Source organism: Cervus elaphus, chromosome 19, assembly GCF_910594005.1.
Source record: "Cervus elaphus chromosome 19, mCerEla1.1, whole genome shotgun sequence".
Taxonomy (NCBI): domain Eukaryota; kingdom Metazoa; phylum Chordata; class Mammalia; order Artiodactyla; family Cervidae; genus Cervus; species Cervus elaphus.
In genome coordinates this window covers 68,922,592-68,933,004 of record NC_057833.1, presented here as the reverse complement: position 1 = coordinate 68,933,004, position 10,413 = coordinate 68,922,592, and the positions used below count along the sequence as shown (strand labels likewise).

The 10,413-nt window shown below is 48.9% G+C and overlaps 1 protein-coding gene across 1 annotated transcript; it reads left to right on the top strand.

Annotated features, from left to right (window-relative positions):
• The first annotated feature begins 923 nt into the window (after positions 1–923).
• Positions 924–9,956, top strand: RIPPLY3 (ripply transcriptional repressor 3). Its single transcript, XM_043875344.1, has 4 exons — positions 924–1,592; positions 2,517–2,583; positions 6,441–6,508; positions 8,335–9,956. The coding sequence occupies exons 1-4, from the start codon at positions 1,141–1,143 to the stop codon at positions 8,633–8,635; spliced, it is 888 nt and encodes a 295-aa protein (XP_043731279.1). The 5' UTR covers positions 924–1,140; the 3' UTR covers positions 8,636–9,956.
• The last annotated feature ends 457 nt before the right edge of the window (positions 9,957–10,413 follow it).

The window sequence follows — 10,413 nt, the reverse complement described above, 5'->3', positions numbered from 1 at the left end:
GAGAAGGAAAAGGCAACCCACTCCAGTCTTCTTGCCTGGAGAATTCCATGGACAGAGGAGTCTGGTGGGCTAGAGTCCACGGAATCGCAAAGTCGGACAGGTTTAAGCGACTAACTTTCACTTTTTTCACTTTCACTACAAGCCACAGGATGGAAGCTGGCATTCTCAGAGGAGGAGGGGATGGGGCGTCTGTAAGCGAGGGCCCTGAGTCCAGGCTGGCCGCCTTCAGGTTCTGCCGCGGGGCCCTGCTGATGAAACAGCACTTCTGTCCCGGCGCTGGGGACCGCGACAGCCACGCCCCCGAGAGCCCTGCATTCCGGCCAGGCGTTCCCGGGGCTCGCGCACCTTCCCGGCTCGTCGAGGCGCTTTCTGGGCCGGGCCTGGGGCTATCCCGAGGAAAATCACACCCAGTTCCGTTCAGTTCAGTCGCTCAGTCGCGTCCGACTCTTTGCGACCCCATGGACTGAAGCACCCCAGGTCTCCCTGTCCATCACCATCTCCCAGAGTTTACCCAAACTCATGTCCATCGAGTTCATGATGCCATCCAACCATTTCATCCTCTGTCGTCCCGTTCTCCAGCCTTCAATCTTTCCCAGCATCAGGGTCTTTTCAAATGAGTCAGCTCTTCGCATCAGGTGGCCAAAGTATTGGAGTTTCAGCTTCAGCATCAGTCTCCTTCCAATGAATATTGAGGACGGATTTCCACTAGACTTCCCTTGTGGCTTAGCTGGTAAATCGCACCCACTCCCAGAAAAAGCCACATCCTGTCCCAAGGCCCCCATCGGCGAGAAGGGTGCGAGAGGTCTGTCGGCCCCTTTCCACCGCCTGGAAGCGAAGCTGCAGCCCCATCGCCAGTTTCCGTACGCCGATCGGTGGGTCCCCGGCGCCTGCAGTCCAGCCCGGAAGGCAGGGCGGGTCCACAGTCATCGGTAACAGCTCCCTCTGCCCCAGCCCCGAACCCCGCGGCCGCTTTAACCGCGGTGGACGTGAGATTTTTCTCTCCTCCAATCTGGAGACCTAGATGCTGGCGCAGGAACCAAAACCCGAGGGCCACGGAGACGCCAGAAGGGCGAGAGATCCCGCCTCTCCAGCACCGGGAGGGGGGAGACCCCTGGGCGAAGACCCCCCGGTGCCCCTCACATGGCCCCCTCTCCAGGCATCCCGGGTCACTTCCCGCCGTCCCCTCCCCAGCTTCCTCGCCCCTGCCCCTGGCGACTCTCCCGGGGTTTCCTTTGTCCCCCACACGCCCTTGCCCGCCGAGCGTCCAGAGTTCGCTCCTTGGCCTGGTCCCCCCGCCCCCCAGGACCTTCTCTCGTCCCCTGCCGGAGTTTCTCCGGTGCGCACCCCACCCTCTCCCGGGTCTCCGTGTCCCCTCCCCGCCCCGCCCCCGTTTTTAAACCTGGCGCCGAGCGCGCGGGTCAGGGAGCGCCCTCGCCCGAGCGGTTAAAGGCGCGGCCCATCGCGGGCGCCGTGTCTTCCGAGGGCACCATGAGACCCGAGGCGGCTGCCGGAGCCCCGGAGGCGCGGGGACGCGTCTGTCACTGCGCCGGGGACGGCCCCCGGGGACCACCGGCGCCGCGCGGGCCCGAGAGGTGAGGGCGTCCCCGCGGCGCGTGGGTGCGGGCGGGGCACGCAGGATGCTCCGGCCGCGCTGATCGCGGGGACCAGGCGGAACCCTGGAGCCAGACGGCGACGCCCCGCAAGTTCCTGGGCGTGAGACGGGGACGCAGACTCTTCTCTGCTCCTGAGGTCCGTTCCCAAGTGGGGAGGCCCCGGAGGTGGCCGGCAGTGGACCAAAGCTTCCGTCTCTAGATCTGGAACCCACCGGGCTGGCCGCTCAGCGAGCCCTGCGGAGGGCGGGGGGCGGGGGGGTTCGCGACCTGTTGACCATCACATCCTTGGTGATGTTTCTTTGTCCCGTGCTTGGGGTTCAGCGTTCGCTGTCTTGGGGGCGGGGGAGGGGGGGAACCAGACCCTTTTAAGGCAGTCAAGTTAAAATTAAATTAGCAGGGGAGATGAGGAAGGCGCTGGGTGGCCAGGTGGTCAGAGAGAAGAAAGTCCCGCTTTTTTTGCCCGGTAAAACTCTGCAGACTGCTCTGTGGAGTCCTGATCTTTCAGTAGTCAGGGAGATGAGGTTGAAATGAATGAGCGACCAAGTAGCCAGCTGTAGTGGGGAATCCAGCCAGGCTGGGAGAGAAATTTCTCAACTAATGTGTATCAGATTTGGGAGTTCTCAGAGCCCGGTGAAGGCAGAGAACTGGAAATGTGGCAGGAGAAACACGCGCGCGCGCGCGCACACACACACACACACACACACACACACACACACAAATAGCACAGGCTTAACGCACAGACTGAGAACTTGAAAGAACATTCTGGTGTGTCCAGTGACATTTAGGCAGACGTTAGAAATGATTAGAGTGATAACTGATTAAACGTTAGAAATGATTGAGTGATTTCTGCTTTAAAAGCAGAAAATGCTGTGGCTCATTCACTCTTGGTCCCTGTCCTTCCAGCCAAATTCCATGGAGACCTTGGACCCTGACCCCTCAGGAAGCTGAGCCTACTAGAACTGGAAGTGAGGTAAGGTTAAGTGTGTGGGCCTTAGCGGCACCATCTCTACAATAAAGGGACCAGGAAAGGCCTCCTTGTCCAGTCCCTCTCTCGGTCATCTAATGCAGAATTGAGGGTCTGGGAGTGGGCACCTAGCCAGCCAGGTGTTGATGGGGTCTGACTCAGACACGGATTGACTCTGGTTTGCTTCTGTTCTTTGAAAAGCAAAGCCATGATGGCAGAACTGTTTCAAGGACATCATAAAAGATTTCTTCCATGTTGCATTTCCCCCCCCCCTGGTAACACAGCAGGTAGAGGGGGAGTGAAGGCCTTGGCCCACCTCGAATTAGAGAAAAGATGAGCGTGGGCTCAAAAGATTAGCACTAGGCTGGTGCCACAGTGCAAATATGGGCAGAGCTCTGTCTGGAGGGCCCAGAAGGTGCGGTGAAAAGTCTCCACCTGCCATCTGACTCTTTCTGAAACTCTCTGGGCCCTGTCTGCAAGTACTCCTAAGTCATGCTTTCTGAGCAAACACACTCCAGCTGAGGGCTTTGGAGGGCAAGATTAATCGCCACTGCTATTCTTTTGTCTCCTGCATTGGTAACTAAAGTGCTTTATACGTAGTGGAGTAATGACTTGCTTTCACAGAATTCACCTGTCCTTTGTTATATTTTAAAGTATAAATTGATGACTTTTAAAGTGCCAGAGTTAATCAGGCTAGGAAGGATCATTAGGTAACACTTGTGGCAGAGTGTGCAGTTATTTCTAGTCTGATAAAAAACTCAGGTTCAGACTTCTCTGGCATTTTGATATTTAGACTCCTTTATTAAATTATTCTGAATAATGGGAGTTTTAATTCAGTTACTATTTAAAGAGTGAAGCAAATCAAATCTATATTGAATGAGGAATATAATTTTTTCTTAGCTCAAATTATTCTTACCTGCAATAACTAGATAATGGGAAGTAATTCCTTCTCTTGCATTCAAACTTAAGTTCATAAGCATAAGATTTTAAAAAGTGCTTGGGAGAAAAAATTACCCAATTTTCTTTTAAATGAAAAGTATGTGTAGTCTATCAGTTGTTTGCAAGAATAAAAAGTACAGCACACTTTCCTAGTGTAAGGTAGTCCTGTTTTTCTACTATGATGAGAAGGCCATTGGTGAGAAAAAAATGAAGATTACTTGCAGAAAAATGTTAAGCTATAGCAGCTTTCTATGGATCATCCACAAGGCACAATGGATGAAGTTGTGTCCATGGATTTTTTTGCGGGGGAGTGGGGTGGGGTGGAGAGTGGTTGTTCGCGCGGGCTGTAGAGCTCAGCTGCCCGGCTCCCCACCGGCCAGCTCTTTGCAGGGTCCGATTGGCCGGACAGAGAGGTCAGTGGGGAACGACCCCGGTACCGCTCTGCGTTCCCGGGAGCCCCAGCCAGGCGAGCGCAACCTGGAGGGGCGAGGGCCGGCTTCTTGCTCAGCAGCGCCCCCTACCGACAAAGCGGGAGAATTGTTCGACTCCTGAGCTCTTGTATGTTTCTTTTTAAAAAACTGTGTATTTATTTATTTATTTCATTTATTTACAGCTCTGGGTCTTCGTTGCTTTGCGCAGCCTTTTTCTAGTTGAGGCCAGCGGGAACTACTCTTTGCTGTGGGGCACGGGCCTTCTCACTGCGGTGACTCCTCTCGTTGCAGAGCCGAGTTGTAGGCACGTGGGCTCGGTTAGTCACATGCAGAGCCGGGTAGTTTTGGCGTAAGGGCTTAGTTGTTCTGCAGCAAATGGGATCATCCCGGACCAGGGACTGAACGATGCCCCCTGTCTCGCAAGGCGTATTCTTAACCACTGGAAGCCTTGTTGTGTATTTCTTGAGAAATGTCATTGGCCTGGGACGATAGGGGTGGGGGTGGAGGGGACTACTGCCTAGTGACCTGAACTGCAGGTCAGCAGACCAAAATCGAATACAATCTAAAGTCAAGGGAAAGTCTCAAAACCCTGAGCAGCGGAGGTCACTCTCGCTCATTTGATTTCCCTTTCATGACTTGGACATGACTGAGCCACATTGAACAACAGCAATAATTAGTGCAGGTCTTCCTGTTAAGATTTTTGTTTTGTTTGTTTCCTGGTTTTTGTTTGTTTTGTTTTAGCTGTGTGGCTTGAAGGGATCTTTGTTCCTCGACCAGAGATTGAACCCAAGCCCACGGAAGCGAAAGCATGGAGTCCTAACCATTGGACTACCCAGGGAATAACCATGTTTAAGTTTTTAACCCAGTTTGAGTTATGTGTTCTGTATGGTGTAAGATAAGGGCCCATTTTGCACGTGGTTATTCAGTTTTATCAACACTCTCTATTGAAAAGACTGTCCTTTGCTCATTATGTATTTCTGGCCCCCTTGTTATGAATTAATTGATGATACATGCATGAATTTGTTTCTGGGTTCTCTAGTCTGTCCCATTGATCTATGTGTCTGTACTTAAGCCAATAGCTGTTTGATACTATTTTGATTACTGTTTTGCCTACTATAGCTTTGTAATATACTAATAGTTTGAAATCAAGACGTGTGATGTCTTAAGCTTGTCATTCTCTCTTAAGATTGCTTTGGCTGTTCAGGGCCTGCACCAAGTGGTCTCCAACCTTTCCAATGCTATTCATGTCCTTGGGAATCTTTCTCTTCCCTTCTGGTTGGTGTTGCATGCTTGCTAAGTCGCTTCATTTGTGTCTTGACTCTGTATGATCCTGTGGACTGGAGTCCACCAGGGTCCTCTGTTCGAGGGATTCTCCAGGTGAGAATACTGGAGTGGGTTGTCATGCCTTCCTCCAGGGGATCTTGCTGACCCAGGGATCAAGCCTGTGTCTCTTATGTCTCATGCATTGGCAGGTGGGTTCTTTACCACTAATGCCACCTGGAAAGCCCCCTGGTTGGTGTTACTTGAGTTCAAATCTCTCCAAGCCCTTACCTCACCAATCTATGCTATTCGCTGCTTCCAGCAGCCACTGTGATCCTTAAAATATAGAGCTCATTGTTGAACTCCTAGCTCAGAAATCATTAATGGTCTTGAATTCTGTCTCCAGAATGAAACCTAGACTCAGTCATGTGTTTTCAAGGTGTTCAGTATCCGGATTCAACTTCCTGTTGAGCCCTTTTGCCAGTGCAGTTTCTCCTTCATTTCACACTGGGCTCTGCCTTTCCCCACCCATGCTGTCTATTCTCCTGACCCTCGGAATCGGATGCTCTGCTCCACCATGGATGGGCCCAGAACTGAATACCCAAGTGCTATTGATGTCTCTGCCAGGCTCCCCGTGGATCCTTTCCTGATCCTCTTCCTTGCTTGGAATAGTTAGCATCTTACTGCTTGATGCTTTATTGTGTGGTTATTTGCCTCCATGTGCGTCTTTCCCCATTAGATTTTAAAATGTATGAAATTGGGGCCTGTGTCCAACTCATCTTTCCGTCTTGGGATCCCTCACAGTGCTGGGACATTGTGACAACTGTCAAAGGAAGGGGGGCTCATCAATATTCTATTAAGTTGTTTAAATTGTCTCTAACATTGGAACCAATCCTAACAAGTGGAGGCTGTGCACACATGTGTGCTCAGTCGTGTCTGACTCTTTGCAACCCTATGGACTAGGCTCCCATGGGAGTTCCCACTAGGCTCCGTGGGATTTCCCAGGCAATCATACTGGAGTGGGTTGCCACTTCCTACATCCAGGATCTTCCTGAGCCCAGGATCAAACCCTCATCTCTTGCATCTCATGAATTGGCAGGCAGATTCTTTACCACTGTACCACCTGGGAAGGCCCAAGGGCAGGCCACTTACATTTTATTTTTAAAAGCTTCAGGATGCTACTTTCAAAGGATTCTTGACTGTGTCTGTGTTTGTATGTGTCTGTCCTTGCAGCTTGAGCCTGAGGGTGATCAAGAAACCTTTGGATCGAAGGGGGCCTTTGGGTTTCAGCATCCTGTCAGGTAATATCTAACTTCACCATAGAAATATATCATTCCTTTTAATATAAGCATCAGTACACTTTAGTGTCTTCAAGTGTATACATTTTCAAAAATTGAAAATAATTCAGTGTATTTCCCAACATTATTTGGTTATGATTACCCCAAGGAACTTCAAGAATATTCTGTTGGATATCTGAAATTTATTCATTTATTTTTCACTGTTTCAGTTGCAAGTTGGAATTGGCCTCTTTTCTTTATATCTATACTTTAAAAAAAATTATTTATTTATCGTCTGTGCTGGATCTTAGTTGCAGCATGTGGAATCTTTAGTTGCAGCTTGTGGGATTTAGTTACCTGCCCGGGGATCGAACCCAGGCCCCCTGCTTTGGGAGCTGGGAATCTTAGCTAGGAAAATCCCCTGTGTTGATACTTTTTGTTTATATCTCTCATTATACATTTTGCCATGCGTTTAATTGCATGTGACTTGTATATGTATATCTGCTGATTCACTTAGATATTTAGGTTCCTTTCTATTTTCTCCCAGGATATAAGTTAATATATTGCCTAGTGCAAAATAGACCTCCTAACTGTGGGTGTGGAGAAAATGAGGGGCTGGATGGATGCTGCATCATGGTTGGAACCTCTGCCATCTCAGTAGTTCTGTTGACAGTGATCAGGACCCTCACTGCTCTAATCCTCTTACGTTTCATTTTAGGCAAGTGGCTCGTTCTCAGCGTTTCTATTTCTCTGTGTACCTCTCTCTATTTCTCTCAGCCTCTCTCTCTCCAGCTGTCTTTTCCTTCATCAAAATAAACCTAGCCTGTGATGTCACCTCTCGGCAGAGTATTGTTACCCTGGTTAGCCTGGAAGACTAGAGGCTTTAATAAAACCCAAAGATACTAACTGCTGGAGATGAAATTTCGAGCCCCTCAGACTGACCAAAGAGTGATTTGGGGATAAAGGACATTCTCTTAGTGTTTCACACCATAGTCTTCAGTTCTTACAGAATCACCGCAAGTACAATGCAAGTCGCTCAGTCGTGTCTGACTCTTTGCGACCCCATGGACTATACAGTCCATGGAATTCTCCAGGCCAGAGTACTGGAGTGGGTAGGCTTCTCCCTTCTCCAGGGGATCTTCCCAACCCAGGGATGGAACCCAAGTCTCCCACACTGCAGGCAGATTCTTTACCAGCTGAGCCAGGCAGATTCTTTAACAATTGAGCTATCAGGGAAGCCCCAGAATCATTGAAGAAGCTTTAAAAATTCTAATGCAGGATGATTCTCCTGGGGATTCTGGAGAAAAGTTCAGTCGTGTCCGACTCTTTGCAACCCCCTGGACTGTAGCCCACCAGGCTCCTCTCTCCATGGGATTTCCCAGGGAGGAATACTGGAGTGGGTTGCCATGCCCTTCTCCAGGGGATCTTCTGGACCCAGGGATCGAACTCGGGCCTCTCACATCACAGGCAGATTCTTTACCGTCCGAGCTACCAGGAAAGCCCCAAAAGAGCAGGTTTCGGTAATTTTGTTTGGGGTCCTGCAGCATGTGGGATCTTCGTTCCTCGACCAGGGATCCAAGCAGTGCAGAGTCTTAACAACTGGCTCTCCCAGGGAGTCCTTGGTAGCTCATTTCTGACCTAGAGTGGGGTTCATCGCCAGATGCCCCCCACTTGCTCAGCTTTGTGTCCTGTGTGCATAATAAAAAAAAAAAAAAACCACCTCTGTGTACACTGAAAGGCAAAATGAGAGACGAAGATTGGGCATTCGCTGCTTCCAAAGAAAAGGCTCCTCTCGATGGGGTTAAGACTGTCTTCAGGCTGACTAACGGTGTATTCGTTTCTTTCATCAGACTCTACTTGCCCATCTCTAAGCGTCAAGAGTATCTGCAGCGCTCCGGGGAGAAGGTGCTGGCCAGTTTCCCTGTGCAAGCCACCATCCACTTCTACAATGATGAGTCCGACTCAGAGGAGGAGCTGGAGGAAGACACCCAGCTCTCCGCCCTGCAGCGGGAGGAGGTGGCCGACGGCTCAGAGGGAAAGGCCGGAGACGGGGCGGCAAGCCCAGCAAGGCAACCCGGGGGCCTCGATGGGAGGGGTCCACCCCCCGACCCTGTCTCCCCCGAGGCTGCTGCCTGCCCCTCTCGCGTGTAAGTCTGTCTCTCCTGCACCAGCCCGCCTCGCACGTGCCCTGGGGACAGCCCTGCGGGACAGCCGCCCCTGGACACTTCACGTTTCCACTGGGCCTACAAGGACTTGGCTGTCTTTGGCCAGCACTCCACCAGCCCCCAGGACCCAGCTTTTACTCATCCTCCTCTGAGTGATTCTTTGCGTCTCATTCATAGCTTCCAGAGAGGATTCTACATCCAAGATGTTTGCATTAATGCAGGTTGTTATCCGGTAGGGCCCACTTTCAAAGCACACCCAGCAGTGTCACTGTGCAGATCAAATGACAAATCATTCCCACATCGATTAGTACCCCGCCCTCACCTCTCACTTAAACTGAGACCCCTCATTTGGCTACATCCATGTTTGTAAACAAAGGTCCCAGCAGTCAAAGCTATGGTTTCTCCGGTAGTCATGTACAGATGTGAGAAATGGACCATGAAGAAAATTGAGTGCTGAAGAATTGATGCTTTTGAACTGTGGTGCTGGAGAAGACTCTTGAGAGTCCCTTGGACTGCAAGGAGATCAAACCAGTCCATCCTAAAGGAAATCAGTCCTGAATATTCACTGGAAGGACTGATGCTGAAGCTGAAACTCCAATACTTTGGCCACCTGATGCGAAGAACTGACTCATTAGGAAAGACCCTGATGCTGGGAAAAGATTGAGGGCAGGAGGAGAAGGGGGTGACAGAGGATGAGATGGTTGGAAGGCATCACCAACTCAATGGACGTGAGTTTGGGCAAACTCCAGGAGATAATGAAGGACAGGGAAGCCTAGGGTGCTGCCGTCCAGGGGGTTGCAGAGTCAGACACGACTGAGCAACTGAACAACACCAACAACTTTTATAAAAATGAATTATTGTTCAAGGTTGATGTGGTTGTTTAGGCATTCTGAAAAAAAGTTTAGGAAAAGCACATAAGCACACTGAACAATTTCCATAAGAGTAACAAAAATAAAAGATCAGAATTTGGGGATGGGAGACCATTCTGGATAAAAATGTCTATGATTCTTGTCTAAGGGCTGTGTATATGAACAGAAGAGCTTACTAGCTCTTCACTGAGGACTGCTTTGGGCTTTTTACTTGAATAACAAAACACTGTTTTCGATCAAAGTACTTAATGTAATATTATTTTCAGGTTTTTATTTTTTGATGACCAAATGAGTGTATTTGTCAAAGTTTTTTATGGAACTATTTTACATGTGATTGTCTTTAGTTTCTACCTGAAATAAATATTTTGAAAGACAAAATCATTTGATAATCACCTTCTGTTTGATGTTTTACATTAAATTGGTTCCTGCTTTAAAGTTTTTAAAAGTTTGTCAGGATTTTTTCTGTGTCTAACTCTTCAAATTATATTTGTGTTTTTTAGGAATGCAGAAAAAGTATTAACATGAAAGCAAAATGGCCTATAAGCACAATGCCCAAATAAGTCATTAATATTATTCCGTAGGGGACACATGCAAATATTCTAACAATCCAAAGAACGTGTATGTTGTAAAGTAAAAGTCATCTCCTATCTTCCTCTTTCTCTGTCCAAAGGGAGTCAACATTTTTTTTTTTAATTGCTCTTTCTCTTGGAATACTTGAAAATTTTCCTTCCTTTAAATTTTTTTCCTTAAAAATATTTTTGTTTTCCTTTAAAAAATGTTTTTATTTTAGTTATATTGTCCTACTTACTGTCTAAATAACCTTTTTCCAATCTTAAGAATTCCTATGGGGCTTATTTGGTGGGCTTCGCTGGTGGCTCAGACAGAGAAGACTGCC

Coding starts and splice junctions, on each gene's coding strand:
- RIPPLY3 (XM_043875344.1), top strand. CDS start 1,141: ATGGCCCCCTCTCCAGGCATCCCGGGTCACTTCCCGCCGTCCCCTCCC. Junction 2,584..6,440: donor CTACTAGAACTGGAAGTGAG/GTAAGGTTAAGT, acceptor CTGTCCTTGCAG/CTTGAGCCTGAGGGTGATCA. Junction 6,509..8,334: donor GGGTTTCAGCATCCTGTCAG/GTAATATCTAAC, acceptor TTCTTTCATCAG/ACTCTACTTGCCCATCTCTA.